Below are 16,740 nucleotides of genomic sequence, written 5' to 3'. Positions count from 1 at the left end.
AGCCAAAACATCTCTTTCAACACAAACTGGTCTCCACCCCCACACAGGGGGGTGGGGCCGGGAATCCTGCAAATCTTAACATTTACATTCCAAAACACAGTAACTTTCTGCTGCTATCATAATTACTCTTCTTATTAGTGCTGAGTATCACCAGATGTAACTGCAGCTTTGCTGCATCCTCACAACAGATTTAGCTGTAGGACTGATCCAACAGAACAGTCAATCATCATGGTTAGTCACAAACTACCCTGGAAAGTCTCAGCAATTCTTTCAACTACTCCAATACCCTGCAACATGTTGAATAGTGCCAACTATTTATTGTGGTATCTTATATTTGAAGGAAAAAAATAATCTAAAAAATTTCTTAGAATCACACAATTAATTAAAAGTTTTCTGGTTTCCAAGTCACCTAGGATTAGCAATCCAAAGTATTAAGAATAAGAGCAAGGAACACTAAGTTTAACTGCACTTAAAATGATCACAGATTAGAAATATTGAGAAGGAGAATGATAAATAACTTTTCATTGCATGGAAGAGAGGTTCCAGCCTTGTTTAGTGTTACCATAGAGAGGGAAAGGAATTTTTACATTGGTTTCATGTTTAGTTTATTTTCCATTTTGAATTCTCATGGCCAAAGTCAGGTGAAAAAAATAATAATTATAGTATTTCTCTGCCCTGTGCAATCAAGGCACCAGGTCTGGAAACGAGGAATTTAAAAGAGTAGCTTTCATAAGCAGCTTGATAGGTATGGATAAAGAGAATGACAGTACTACCTGACCAAAAGAAAAACACAGCGGTAATGAGACTTTTGAGCAGCCTGCTGCCATCCAAATCAGCTCATTTAAATACCTCATTAAGAGAGCTGAGATTTTCTTTCATTAGAGGCAAGCATTCCTCATGCTAGAAAGCTCCTGCTCAGGTGCATCTATAAATACTCTGAGCTCTGCTGGACAATACGCTTCCAAGAGCTGTTTAGCATTAGGTGCCTACCTAGCTGGAGAAGTTTAATACTTGGGAGTATTATATATATTAATATATATTAATAAATGGGAGGTCAGCATTCAGCATTGCACTACGTGCTTTTACTGGCTTCCTGTTTATTGCCAAGCACAGATACAGAACAGTTGCTTTAACTGACAAAACTCAAGGAAGCTGCGCACCTTAGCTGCTACAAAAGTCATGTCTCCCCACATGCAGTGATTGGGAGTCTTGTCAGGGAAGTCTGGCTAAAGCTCCCCAGACTCAGGATGCCGATGAAGAAAATTTTAACCCTACCAACCTCATGGATTTAAGGCCTAGAATCTGATTCTAGATTGCCCTGGCAGACAGAGAAGCAGCCTATTCATTCAGACTTCCTGGGCACAGCATAAGAGCTGGGGAGCTCTCATTGACAATTATTTATAATTAGATGATATTTTAAAATAGCATCCAAGTAAACATGCTCAGTCCTCTCATTATATATCCCAAGTCCTAAAGAGACACTACGTTGCTTTGTGTTGCACAGCAGTGATCCCTGTTTGAACTTGGGGCATCTGGGGTAAGCTCCCAATTAAAAATAAAGCTGCCCAAATGCAGGAGCTGCTCAAGCATAGTTTTCTTTGGCTTTGAAAGAACTCACCATTACACTTCAATTTGTCTCTGATTTTTGGTGCAGCCTGGGTTAAGGACAGAATCAAAACAGCTGGAAGCGAGCAAAAGTTCAGCTCTGCTCGGAGGTTAGGTTGCCGCCTGTCTGCTTGCCCAGTGGCCTGGCCCATCTCCCCATGCCCTCATAGACATTGCAGACACTAACTGGTCGTGCACACGTGGCCCCTGCTTGCTGGGGCTGCTGTTGCCTTTGCATTTGAGCTGTGTGTCTGTCCTACCCTTTCAGCTCAACCTGGAAAAATTCGAGTATCACTAATAAGAGGGTAACGCCTCTTCAAACATGGGCTGACTGCACACACAACAGAAATTTTAGATGTTCAACTGTAATAAGGCACCTGCTTGGTTACATCCTGGTACAGGAAGAGCATCTGAGCAATATGGGAATACTAACACGAGGAATGCAATCAAAGCTGCACCTAATTCTTTTCTGATCAAGAACGGTCCTAACCCTGAATGCAATTTATTTTCATTGCTTCAGAGAAATCTACACTTCAACTGTAAGGTATAAAAAGAATACCTTTCTTTTTAATAAAACATAAGGGATACATGAATAATATCCCTTTCATAATATTTTTATCTTCTTTAGAAGACAAAAACTAAAACCAAAACTCCTCCTGTGAAGAGGAAAGCTTCTACTGGTGAGCAGCATGCAGAACACAGAATGAAGAAAAGCCCATCATGCCTCACTTTCCCCTTGAGGGCACATTTATCTTTGCCCACAGGCCACTTGGTCTTAAGATATTCTGTTATACATTGACAGGCACCCAAATGATATTTGATAGTGCAACCCATAAAACACACAACAAAAATGATCTTTTCCTCCAGCTTGCCCTACATTCTGCTGCAGCAGTGCTGCAGCTTTGCTGTTTGTCTACAGCCACATCCTGGCTACAATGACTGCAGCAACACCCATGCAGCCAGTCACATCTCCTGTTTTCCTATGGAATCCTATCATCTCTCCGAGTCACATATACACCAATGCTTTCTATATTTTCCTGCTATGTGTATAATGTAGCTTTACATTTGGAGACTAAGACAGAAAAAAAGTCTGACCATAATGAAAATACATGCTTGCAACTGAAATAAGACTTTAGATATTACCCAATGTGTGTGGTTATGCCCCCCTTCAAAGAGAAAAAGGGGCTTTTTGACCTTTTAGTAAATAGAAGCCTGAACAAAACCGTTAAGAAAGAAGCAGTAATAATTTTGTGTTTTGGAAACCAGTCTTCCAACGAGGATATATACTCAACATTCTCCTTCTGGCTACTCACATTGTGTAACAAACGGACAAGGATGACTATTATTCTTACAAATACAGAGCCTCTCCAGTCACTTTCTGTAAGTCGAGCAAGCAGTCAGTGCTGACTGACAAAAGGAAGCATTACATGCAAAGCCTACCAATTCACGTCTGAGTCCTGCCAGCAAAACTCCCTTTACTGAAGTTAAACAAAACAGCACGTCAACAGCAAAGTGTAAGACTCCAGAGAGGGAGACCCCATGTTATCTACACTAATATAAACCACCTACCTCTCTGCAGTGAAACCCAGAACGTCTGTCTCCTTCCAACCAGTTGCAGTTCCAATTTCTGGTCTCAATGACCAGAAACTTTCAAGTCCCTACAAAATTCCCTGCTTGTTTTTCAATTCTGGTAGCACACACACAACTGTCACTCCTGGTATGTGCACAGCCAAGCATTATGCTGCTGCCTGGACCAAGAAACACCCCGATCTCCTTCAAGTGGGGGGGGGGGGAGGACCGACCAGGGCATGGAGGGAAAAGACCAACCAGAGCACGGAGGGATGGAGAAGCAAGAAGTGCAAGAAGTTGGAGGACAGGACAAGAAAACAAACAGCAACGTGCCAGTAATGCTGGAAGAGGTGAAAGGAAGGACTACCCTACCTGAAGGCAAGAAAGGATAACAGAAAAACAGGAGCTCCTTGCACCACTCCATTCTGCTACTGCTAGGCAGTACCGGGTGTTTTACCTTACAGCAACCTTGGAAATGACTGCAGATAACTTGCAACTACTGAAAGCCCACAGGTGCAGGACAGTAGCCTGAGGGATGGACTGCATGATGCAGACTGGAGCCAAGGTCTCCCTGAAGCCAACCATGCCCAGAAATGGTCCGCTGAAAGACGCAACAGAAAAGATGGACAAGAAGAAAACATCTGTGTACATGTGTTCCCCCCGCAACACACTTAGGTAAAAAGTTTCCTTTATCTCCCTGCCCGTCTTCTGCCTTTCATCTCCAAAACGATGAGGTGCCAGGAAGCAACAAGAATAGTCAGTGCTTGCTTTTAGTGGGGCAAGTAAATAAAACTGTCAGTTGGAAGAACAGTAACAACTGCAAACAGAAAAACGAACACACGGGAAGGGCTATCTGAGCATTTCTGGATTACTTTGAGACAGTTCCTGGAAGTAATTTAGTAACTGAGTATTTAGACTGTGTAACTCTTACAAACCCAGCTGCAAGGCAAGCCTGCAGTTCCAGTCTGGCAGTCCAGCCTGCTTCAGCGCTGGGCAGCGTCCACGGCAGCATGGCGAGGGGGGATGCTCAGGCAAGGCCAGCAGGCGCAATTTTGAAATGATTGCTCAGGCAGACGCAGGGACCTTCCTCCACCCGTACCTTCAGGTCAGTCTTGGGCACAGAGTGTCTTACTTCAGGACAGCATGAATAAGCAGTTTAGGGTGGTTCACCTCTTAGACTCGCTCCAACTAGCTCATATCTTTCTTGCAGAGGGGAACCGTAGCCCCACACAGCCTTGCATCTAACACCTCACCTTCGGAAGACACACATCTCTGCACCAAACCCTGGCCGGTGTGCAGGCAGCCACAGCTCCCAGCCTTTCCCTGCAAACCTGCCATCCATCAAGCTACGTCCTCACCCATGCCAGGTACATGTTTGCCACAAAGGAGCAGAGATCGCAAGCAGAGCATGCATGGCACACACTGGCCTGTCGAAGGGGGCTTTTAGTCCCTTACTCAGCTTTTCTTCCCACATCCCCAGCTCCGAGTGTAAGGAGAAACTTCCCAACTTCCTTGCTGCCACCACTTCACCAGAAACGCTTCCCCTGCTCGTTTCACAAATACGATTGCAGCATGTTGTGTTTTATGTAATATTTACATTTGAGTCACTAAGGTTCAGCCCTGTCATGAAGCAATTCCAGTATCAACTTCATCAGGCTGAGCTCTCAGATATCTTCCAGCCTCTGAGAGTGTATTTAGATCTTTATCCTTGGTTCCCTTTAGAAGCCCAGCGACACCCTCACGCCCAAGGAAACACACACAAGTCCGAGTTCTCTGTGATTACAACTTGCACCAGTTACAACACAAGGAAAGAAAAAGTCGAGAAACAAAAAGAGCACTTTCCAAACAATTTTGCATTTCCTGAAGGTCTGCACCTCCAGGAAGCTCCAAGCGACCTTCCCCACCACAAGATTTGCTATCTTTCCTGGTAAAAGTCACCATCCACTCCTCTGCTGACAGCACACTAGCTCTTGCCTGGGTGTGCACACGCTGCAGCCATTGGCACAGGGCTCCCCCAGCTCCCCAAACCCACAGCTCTGGCAGCTCTCACTAGTCACTTCAGGTCTGCGTCATGGCTCGATCCAGACACTTGATGTGCATTTTGCAGAATCTGAAGCATCTCCCTCCTCACAACAAACTTGGCTGGGAGATGTCTGTAGGATTTGGCAATTCTTGCTCCCTGCGTGCAACCTCTATAACAGCTCTATGCCTGTTTCTCCCACAGATAGTCAGCTGCTGCAGTAGCTATTGGTGTTAATGCCTTGCATGAGCTGAACAGTTACACCTCCTCCCCACCACCACCTCCCCGACAGACATTCCACTGACCTCTTTCCAAAGGCCAAGTTCCTGATCACTCCTCTGCACAAACTGAAAGCCAAAGCAAACTATGGGACAAGGAGGCTGGACTCCAAACCCTCGCCACTCCCAGGAAGACGCTTCTACCCCCCCCCCCCCAGCTCACACCAACAAGCCTGACGGGGCAATACACCATGCAGCAGTACAGGAGATACCAAGACAGAGCAGCTATTCTTATTGATGCCATGTATCAGCCAAGCATGCAGGTGCCCTGGCAAAGCTGCAATACTAGCAGTTTTATACTGACACACAAACTGTCACAAAGACTGCAAAGCAGATGTGGACCCAATTCTCAGCAAAGACACATTCTTCAATCTGCTTATACAACTCATTTCTGCACTAGGCCTTCAGATTAGCAGATGTGGCTTACAGGGAGAGGGGCAGGGAAGTCAGCTCCACAAGCTTTTCATACTGCAAATGGTATGAAAATCACTGACCACAAATGCTATGTAAAACTCATTCCAAAGGGTAGCACCATTAAAAGCAAACATTTCAGACTTGAAATATTGGCTTACTGGGTTTTATGAAGGTTGGTTTTGAGTCATATGCAATCCACATTAAGATGATGAATATTTTCCTATAGGGGAGAGACTTAAGCTTCCCTAATCCAACCAACTTGTTACTCCTAATGCCAAAAGGAAATACAGCAACACCCATGCCCTTCGCTGCTGACAAACCACCACTGGAATGACTGGAACACACTGTAGCTCTTCCCACAACTTCCATCAAATCCTGGAGCACCAGATCACACTGTCCAATATCCTCCAGCACTTCGTCTTGGCATATTCCCTGGAGTTGCCTTTGCTGGGCTATTATAGGGAGTGCCAATTCACGTAATCACCGAAGCCAGGAACACCTAGTTCCAGAACACCACTTACAGACAAAGCATAAAACAACAAAACCCTGCTTTCCTATGCTAGACTTGTACCATTCCTTACTACCACATCTTGCAACTGCAGCATATGATTCATCACACCACACTTGTTTTAAGATTAAGGATTTTACTAACTGTTCAAGACACCTTAATTCCTTAGATTTTATGTGTATCTTGTGCCTTACCTGAAAGATGAAAGTAATTTAAATGGGGGGTGGGGGGGAGAAGCCAAGGCACTAAGCCTCCTTTTAGGACTTTATCCATGGCTTTCAAGTTATAGCACTTCAATTCCAATTAAGGAAAGACTAACAGCGTTTCACCTTCCAATATCTGAACTACAGAATTATCCAGGAAGAGTCTGTCCACATGTGTACACAAAGGCTTCACCAAAGAGTCAAAACTTTAGAAACTGAAACAAATAGCTGTAAGTTTCACACCCTGTATGGCAGAAAAGAATACGAGCATTTATTAACTACGTAAGAAACAAGAGCAAAGCAACTATTTTGCATCTTAGCAGCTCTACACCACTACCAAGGGTCCAGCGTAGTACAAATGGCATAACAGTTAACAAACATGCAGTACACACTATTGTACATTAAATCGTTGTCAAACATGAAAGCAGCTCAAAGAAATCACAGATTTTTAGGTCTAAAACAGGTATGCTACTGAACTCTATCTTCCTCATCAGAAGCCTGCGGTACCCCTGGGAATAGGTGTTGCCAAGTTACTGGCCTCCATCTCCAGGAGGGCACTATAATCTTCACAGGCACCATTCTGTAGCTGCAGATTTTAAATGAATTAAAAGCTTTTTCACTAAAATGTTTCTGGAACACATCTCTGCCAGCAGAAGGGGAAAAAAAACCCAACCAAAACAAAAACCCAGGAGCAGTGGTTAGTGGCAACCTGTCAATTGTTTTTTCATTCATTTGTCTTGATGGAAACAGCAGACCACAAGGTAAAGGAGGAAAGAAGAGAAAGCAAGGAGGAGATGTCTCTGAGATTATACTTTAATGGCAGAACACACAGTATAAACAGCTAGGAGTTTCAAAGCTGCTCAGCACGTAAGGAAGAAATCAAGCCACGTGCATACAGTATATCTTGAAGATTTTTGCCTTCAAATCAGAGATACTTGTCTGCCCAATGCATGAGAACTGTCACCTACCACACCACTGTACACAACAGACAGCCACACCTAGACTGGGAAATCAGATCACAGCCATTGCCCAGGGTCTCAGCATATATGAAACCTCTTTCTTGGTCTACTCAAAAGCTTTGCCCTACCCCCACACGATGCCTTTTAAAGATGTATTCAATAGCAGACTACTGAGACACCCTGCACCAGCTTCTCAAAAGGAGGTGGTCATTCAAGACAATTAAAGCACGGATAGCAGATTCAGACCTTAAAAGAGTAAGTCTCTTTGTAGTTTCAAAGTATTGTTCAGCTGCACAGATAACCCGCATTTGTAGACTGACGCAATACAAAATTTTCATTATGTACATGGCCACACTGTTCTGTTGAGTGGGATGTTCTTTGATAAACTGTGAGGGTGCTCAGTTTCCAGATATTTGGAACCGGAATAAGCCCTACAGTAATGTGCTGCAGGGAACAACAGTCCCTTGAATGTGACTGGGGTAGACAGACCTCACTATGAAAAGTTCTGAAATGGAAGAGAGAAAGAGAACCTGAAATACAGTAAGTAAATAAGTAAATAAAATCCCTCAGGAGCAAGAGCAGCACAGACTCACTACTCACCCACTGCTGATACTCACAAGAGTTCACTCAGGGGTAAAGAAAGAAGAAGTCACCCTTTAAATTGTTACCCATTTTATAGATTCCTTCTTTCTTTACCACCTCTAATTCTGTCATTTCATCTTACAGCAACCACACATTTACAATGCATAGAGAAGAATTTCATCTGGAGTCTCAGTGGCTCATCACGATCCACGATCTCCCTTCCAGAAGAGTTCAGCAGCATGATTTCCCCACCATGCGCAGCAGGGAATCGCTTCTCTGTGAGTTGAGGACAAGTGCCACTATCTTTGATCCCAAGAACAGCAGTTTCCATAACACCATCTTTTTATTTTTTTTTTGAGCATGTATAAATATGTTTATCCCTTGTCAAAAAACCCCAACAAACAAACACCCAAATAAAATCAGAGGACCACAGGCCCTCTGCGGGCAGAAACTTTAAATCCCTGAAACTTTAGCTTTTGTACACAAGCTGTGAATTTCTGTGAACTCTTCCAGTTCATACCCAATCGGTGGGTGAAAACTACCTACCAGCAAAGGCTGCTCTTTACTTGTGGAAACACAGCAACAGGGGCTGGGGGAAAGGGAGCTCTCCTAAAAAAAAAGAACAACAGACTCCTGGAGTCTGAAGGGACCAGTGAGCTTACAAAAAAGCTGGGCCTGAAGCTCAGCTCTATGCAAAGCAGCATTAGCATTTTCCAGATCTAAACCCTGACAGCATTTCTCTTACCCTCCAAAATCACCCTTAGAAAAATAATTACTAGAAATTTAAAGTCCTGAGATAATCATGCACAACATTGTTTCAGCATTAGCAACAAGACACAGTCACAGCATCACAGGTAGCCTTTTTTTACTGATGATATGAAGACATGACAACCAAAGCCTCACCAGCAACGCTCACCTTTTGCCCTGTTGAAACAACCACACTCAGATAAGATAATCTCTTTCTGCTTCGGGTTCCCAGAGCCAAATCTCTCCCCACTGCACCCACCCACAAGCCTCTCAGTGTCACTGGGGTGGGATCCACTGGTGACAAAGCAGATCAGGACAGCAGTGGGGGCGAGGACAGGAAAAACACAGCACAAAGCTCCCTCCTCTCTTGCTTTTAGTCTTGCTTCTTTTCATCCGAGACAGCCCACTCAGTGAATTCCACAACGTGAGATAAAGTCCATTCATTTTCTTTGGTATGGTGTTTAGCAGTCTTTTAGCAGTTCTGTACTTGAGTTATCCTCTAGAAATATTTAAGCCTTTATATATGCTGGGCGGGGGGGGGGGTGGGGGTGACGACTCACAGAAAACAACATTTGCTTTCTCTCAACAGTGACAGCTTTCTTCCCCCACCCCCCCAGTCTATTTGTTCAATTAATATAGCAATATTCACCAGCAAAATAGTAAAACACATGAACAGGTTTGAACAAACAAAACTTGACTGACGACTTAATAGCATCCAAAAGGTATAACCTGGAACACAACTAAACAGTATTAAAACTTCATCTGAAAACACAGAATTTGACATATATATATATATATATGTAATTTCTGGATGGATAAGGATGCCTAACTACTTCCAGTTATATCTTGATGTAACAACAGACTCTTCCCCCATTCTCCCTTCATCCCATACCATCAAGAAAAACTCTCCCTTCTCAGCAGAGGACCAAATTTAGTGTGCATAAATATTTCATAACTTCATCCTGTCAAGAAATCAAACTGAACTACTTAAGGGCATTTTTCCAGGAGCTGCACATCCAAACTCAAAGAATAAAGCTGCATTCATCATACTCATTCTCCCTCTTCAAACTGAAAGGCCTGAAGGTGAGGCAACAGTGAAAAACTAGAGATCTTCTGTGGGCATCATCTAAGAACATTATCCACCGAGTGCTAAGCTCCATTAAGAAATGTAGAAACAACATAGTAAGTTTCATCTGGCATCTTCTGAAGAAAATACATCTCCAGCTTTTCAATCCTCTTCTACACCTTAGTCCTCCAGAAAAAATGAATTTTGGATTTCACAAAACCTCACAAGGACTGAAACAACCAGCCTAGAAACAACTCACTGCTACAGACAGAAGCCAACCACAAAATCAGAAGGTGACTTAAGACAGACATCTACAGGTGGTTTGATTTCCAACAGCACGAAACACAGGCACCTCCCACTGATCTGGAGAGGAATTCAGCACCTAAAGAAGAGACAAGGCTGTTTCAGCACAACTGGACCCTGGCCCATCAGCGAGTATCTGCAGGCTGTACCTGCAGCAGTGTGGAGGGAGACAAGAGCTGCATCCTGATAAAACTGTCACAAGACACTACTTTGTTAACAGAGGCAGCCTTAAACTTCCTGAGCATTGGATGACACGCATTTGGATTGGACTCTGCATTTATTTTCTTCAGTATTGCATCAAGAAATTCTCGGACAGAACTCCACTTGTTAGCTTTGCAAGACAAGGGAAGAGATGCAGAGCAACCGTCCTGGGGCAGCGGGTGCTCTGGTCATTTCCACAAGCATTGTACGTTCCCAGCTTTCCTTCTTCAGGAGGCTACGCGCTGATTCATGGTTCCTTTCTCTTAATGCAAGGGAACCTGCTTTGGAAATAAGACAGTGTTCCCTTTGTACCACCAAGACCATAGCATCCGTGTTCTTTATAAAATATTGATTCGTCTGCCAACTGTAGTCCCAGAAGTTGAAAAGTACATCTATACAAGTAGGTAAAAGCAGACCCAGGAGCCTCTGCCTGCATGCTGAGCTGGGCAGACCTCAGCCAGTTCCAGCCCAAAGCCCTTAGCCCATGTGCTGTACCTGAGCCTGCTCCACACGGAGTTTAGTGTGAGGATGAACCGTTACTCGCAGGACACCCACACCAACAGCTGCCTCATGTCTGGCCATCTCAGGGCAGAGGCAAAAGAGCTCGGGACTGTTTACATCCACTTGCCTGTGCATATGCGTCAAGTGTGGCACACGGCACAAAAAAAGCCTTTGCACAAGATCTACGACATCTTCATCTCCCCAGCAGTTATGAGACATTCTCGTCACCAGGTCTGGCATAAGACCCCCAAAAAAAAATAAAATTCACTTGCCTCAAAACCCATAAACTTTCTCTACCCACAAAGCTTTTTCAGGTCCCTTCCAATGAAGCAAGACAAGACGAGCAAGGAGATTGGGAAGTATAACGCGCAGAGAGGGAAATTAATAAGTCATCAATACATACATCCTGTTAAAGCCTGAACCATTGCCAGGAATCTCAAGTAAATTGACTGCCTTAAGTGCAGTGACTGGAGGCCATCTTAGCTGGTTTTATAGTGACAGAAGGTATTATCACAAGGAACTCCTTAACGTACCAGCTTTGCTGTTCTCACAGACAATATACATTCGACAGTATAGAAAACAGCCAGCTGCAGTTAAAAAGGCAAAGAAGCTTTTCTTTAACCTGCTCCTGAACACCTGCTCTGAGGAAGCACTACAAGGTATAGGAAAAGTACTGCACAATCGAGGGACAAAGTCAAAAAAGCCCCAGCTTGAATCATCGCTGGATTATGTGAACTGCAGTTAAGCAATAAAGCAATCCTGGTCTTGACCTCCACGCTGGGGAGTAACAGAACACAATGCCTGTGCTCATTTTTAACTTTTGAAATCAATACAAAACTTTAAAAGAGTACTGTTCTATTGCACGTTAAGTACAAGGTGACTTCATAATCTAACGAATCAAAAAGCCTGGAAATTTTTCCCGATTTGCGAGTTATCTTGTGCCTCCTCTTAAGAGATGGGAGAGTCGGGACAGCTTTTACAGAGCTACCGTGCCATGCACACACCATTACGAAGCAGCTGTCTGCACCTTTATGAAAAATTCCCCGAATTTCCCCAGTTCCCTGCGCTGACACTTTCTAAGACGCGTCTCTAGGAAAGGTGGAATGCTGCTGGCATAACTACAATGTCAGGCTCGTTTCTTATTTCCTGGAGTAAACAAAAAGCTGCAGACTTGGAGACGGCAGGTGAGCACCCAAGCAAACAGTCATAAAAAGTTATCTGGAGGCTGTGAAGGCTCCTCACATTACTCCTCTTTTTTTACGGGTCCCTGGCATTTTTGGTGGAGTGTTACATTTGGGATTTAGCCCGCTTGGCCATTTCGTTTCCCTTCTTACTTGGCCTTCGTGCAGCGTCACTTCATCACTAGGCTGGGTCTCCAGGACTGAAAATGCCCTTACACGGTTTAATTTGAGACTGCGAGGACAGTTCTCAGGGGCGGGCAGCTGAGAGCAAAGCCCCCCCCCGGCCGCACGGTAAGGGGGCGGGGGGGTATCGCCCAGGTATTTCGCTGGGAAGCCACGCACCGACTCCGCCGCACGCCGAAGCCTGGCACCGACACCCGGTGACGGCAGGCGGCGGTGCAAGGACGGCACGGAACGCGCTCCGGGGAGCCGCGGGGCTCTCCGGCCCCCTCGGCCGCGGGCGGGCAGGGGGCGCCCCGGGGGTCCGGCAGCCCGCCCCAGGCGCGGCCCCCGCCGCCCGCCCCGCCTCGCGCGCCGCCCGGCCCCGCGCCCCGCCGCCCCACGCACCGCTGTCCAGCCGGGCGATCTGCGGGAGCCGGTAGGTGCTGACGAGCAGGTCCAGGGGGACGGCCACCGCGCTCCACTTCACGTCCTTGAGACTGCAGCCCAGCGGCGGGCCGGGGTCCATCTTCCCGGCCCGGGGAGGGGAGGGACGGGAGCCAGACAGGCAGCGCCGGCGGGGTGCTCCCACCCGGCGGGGCTGCAGCCAGCGGGGCGGGGGGACGGGGGGCGCCTGCCTCGCTCAGCGCCGGCCGCCCCGGGACATGCCGGGCTAGGCAGAAGGGGAGGCCCGCCGGGCGGTTGCGGTTGCTGCTGCTGCTGCTGCTGCTGCTCCCGCCGCCCCCCGGGACCGGCTGGGGCCGCCCGCTGCCGCCGCCGCCGCGCCTGGCCCAGGAAGCGCCATCCCAGCACTGACTAATCAACAGGGTGCGAGCAACGCCTGCGCAGCTGCCGCTCCTCCCCGCGCCGAAAAGGAAAGTGCCGGGCTGCCCGCCCGCCGGCAGCGCCGCCGAGCCTGTCCCTCTCACTCCACCCTCCGACCGCTCGCCCGACGTGCAGCCCGCCCGCGCCGCGCCGCGCCCCGCCGGGGGAGCCGTCGGGCGGCCCCGCAGGTGTCCGGCCCCGCCGCCCACCGCCCGGGCCGCGAAAGCGCGGGGAGAGCCCGGCAGCGCGGCTGGGGGGGCAGGGGGCGCGGTTCAGTGGCCCCAGGGCCACCGCGGGCCCGTGCGCGGTAGGGGGGCGGCGTCCCTTGGGCACACGGGCTCGCGTGTGCCGCTTCCCTGCGGCAGGGGACGGGGCGTGCGCGGCCGCCTGCGCGGTTGCCAGGTAAGATGCCGCACGTCATTGACCAAAGTAATTTCGAGCAAGCGGGTCGTGTTGCATCTTCCCGCTATTTCATTTCGCACGGGAGCTTTTCCTGCGAAATTCATCCCACGTCAAAAAAAACCCAACACTTAGATGGCAACTTTGATTATGTATCTATTATTTTCGTTTTCACCTGTGAACCGTGGATGGGTATCTAAAGGATGGAGAGCAGTGCAAAGAAGTTAGAGGAAAATCTTTGACTTAGTCCTATTGTGGTTACAGCACATGCAAGTATTACCCACATTATGTATCTGCAGGTCTTCAGACCACGGGAGTATTTAAAATCAACTACTGGTTCTCTCATCAAAGTAGATTATGTGATGATGTCTTACATGATCTTCATAAGATACTTAATGTTGCCATTTTTAATGCATTTTTACCTCCAGACTGCAGAAACTCTGGGAATCAAACCAGAAAAACTAACTCCTGGGTGGCTGCAGGGTACTGTGTTTGTTTACTTTGTGTCAAAACTGTTTATTTTCTTGCAGTAAAGTTAGCTACATTTAAGGCTGTACTGTTGACTAGAAACATACAAGTGCCTTTCAGTGATTTGTAAAACGACTGGAAACATTCAGAGCTAACTCATCTCTCCAGGCTCCATCTTCCGCAGGATCTATCTTTACAACTGCTGGGGATGGCAGCGGCTGGGGACGAGCTGTTGTAGGAGGATCTCTCCTGCCACTCGCCCTTCCTCCCGTGCCCACAGACGGGCCAGCCACCGCTGCACGCCTCTCCGACTGCTGGTGCCAGCGCACCGCAAGCACGAGGAGGCCTGAGACAGACACGCTCTTGTTCTGCTCCACTGCAAACAGAGACGGGCACTTTATCCATGCTCTCCAAGATGAAACAAAGACCGTGGAAGCCAGTTGGCACAGAGGATTAAGAAACCCCAAGTTATCTTGCTTTAAATGGATGTGGGTTGGTTTGAACCTCATCTTCCTGTGGATCTGTGCTTTAGCTCCACAGTTTGGTGCTGGGACTTCCCAGCGCTATGAAAAACCTTCATTCTCCACATCGGTCCTGCTGCTGTTAGATCCTACCTGCCAGAACATCTACCTTCAAAAATATGACGCTGGATTTTTTTTCCAAATAGCTTCCCTTTTACAGAGTTCACCAAATGCTTTGAACAACTTAAGTGAATTAAGCTATTGAAATGCAAAGTAATACAACAGCTAAGAGCATTATTGTTGAAATATGGAAGGCAAAAGCATGGTTTTAACTTGTTCCAAGTTTGACGAGGCTGTTGGGTGCAGTGTAAGGCAAAGCAGATCAGGTCAGACTGGGACTCATCAGGACTGGAAGCACTGGTCTGTCAAGAACTGTTTTTAAACACTATCTTGGGTACCACTAATTCTAGGATAGACACCGTCTCACAGCATATGCTTCTCTCAAACATCATGCACTTCTGCTGTCGGGGGAAGAAATGCATCTTTCACGCAGAAATAGTTACTGCTAATTTTTCTTTAAAGATTTTTTTCATTCTTCAGATAGTTTTAGATGTCCCATGGCTTTTATGTCTGTCTTCACATAAACCTGTTTGTGTTCTCTCCAGCCAGCAGAAACCCAACCCACTCTCACTCATCCTACTGGAACAAGATGCATTTCTTTTAAAATGTAACTTCCAGATACTACCTAAATTTCATTCAGTTATTTCCAGACAAAGAGATGTTATAAAGCTTACTAGTATTTAAATGTCTCACCGGAGCTCTTAGTGACGTTGTTATGTGTCCTAACTGTACTACAGCTCAACCTCCTTGAAATACAGTCTAATATTACATATACAGTATTCAAATCACCAGCACATATGAATCTCAGATGATTTCTTGTTTTAACTGCACCTGATGTATAATTAACACTTCAGATACAATAATTTCTTTGATGTCTAGCAATGCCTTAGTCCCTTAGTGTGATCTCTTACCAAAGTCTCCTACTGTTGCAAAATGCTAATGAAGCCATCAGACCTTGAGAGGAATCCCTGCGAGCAGATCCACCTCAGGACTAGGGCCCCAGTTACACAACATCTTAGTTTCTGTGTATGTGCCTTTCAGGCAGCATTCACAGACAGTCTTTATGTACTGACAGCAAATCGTCACCATAAAACCACCAGCAGTGGCACGGGGACTCAGAATGTAATTCCTGAAATTAGTCTTAAATGCACTTTGAATTTACGGAATTTTCATGTTGACTTCACAACACATTTTATGCAGCAGGCTTTAAAATACCTAGTATATACTTATTCCATTGCCAATAAAATGATTTTTAAAGCATTTTGGTTTGTCATCAGTTCATTTCTATGCTAACATTTGAAATGGAGCTGTTCACAACAAGCTCATTTTAGTATGAATCTGGTAATATGCTTTACACTATAGTATGCGTACACCAAATAAAACTCTGAGCCTTATACAGTAAATTTCATGTGAAGCCATCACAGTCAGTACTTCTTCAAAAAAACCCATGAATTTGCATTCCTTCTTCCTACATGTGATTTACCTTTACATCAAAGGTCTGATTTTCATAATTATTTTTTTTTACAATACAAATATCTGCAAATCCAATGAGAAACAACAGGACATCCAGTGACCATTTCAGAATCGCATCCTAAATACCTACCTTTCTCTGAGGTGAGGGGGCAAGGGGAAAGAACAATGCATTTGATACGGTTGATGTCTGTGGATCTCATGTTTGGCAGAAGAATGTTATTCCTGTCTTACTGGCAAAATCCAAGCAACCTTTGCTCATGCAAGGTATTCTACAGAGATCTGAGGGTCTGGTGTGAACATTCACTTTTTATCTTCTGTTCTGCTGTAAGAGGTGTCCTCCTTTTTCCAGTCAAATCCCTTATATTTAAGCTTTATTAATTCTAAAAATTCCATCTGTGGGAATTTGTGCAACACTAACATCCAGCCAGCTTTGGAAAAGAACTTAATGAAGATAATGTTCTCAACTTACATCCTATTTTCTAGCTGGGAAAATACCTCCAAACACAAGAATGCTCCAGTTTTGTGGGAGGTTTTTTGATCCTTTCTAGTGACAGTGGTGGGGTTTTGCCCAGTGGCACACTCCTGCGAACGTAGTCCACAATGCATATGCTTAGAAAAACGGCAGTTCTTTTGCTCCAGGAGAGCAAAAGATGTGGAGAGCACTCACGCTACCTGGAGTGCTAGGTGTAGCACACTGC

At 45.9% G+C, this 16,740-nt stretch overlaps 1 protein-coding gene across 1 annotated transcript in view; it reads right to left on the bottom strand.

Annotated features, from left to right (window-relative positions):
- The window catches only part of GAREM1 (GRB2 associated regulator of MAPK1 subtype 1), a 106,507-nt gene extending 89,767 nt beyond the window's left edge, over positions 1 to 16,740 (bottom strand). The window contains exon 1 of the mRNA XM_055800141.1: positions 12,705 to 16,740. Within this exon, the coding sequence (XP_055656116.1) occupies positions 12,705 to 12,825 (121 nt within the window). The 5' untranslated portion in view covers positions 12,826 to 16,740. The remainder of the gene's footprint in view (positions 1 to 12,704) is intronic.

The sequence above is a fragment of the Falco peregrinus genome, chromosome 3 (assembly GCF_023634155.1).
Source record: "Falco peregrinus isolate bFalPer1 chromosome 3, bFalPer1.pri, whole genome shotgun sequence".
In the NCBI taxonomy this organism is placed as follows: domain Eukaryota; kingdom Metazoa; phylum Chordata; class Aves; order Falconiformes; family Falconidae; genus Falco; species Falco peregrinus.
This window is presented reverse-complemented; position numbering and strand designations above follow the sequence as displayed.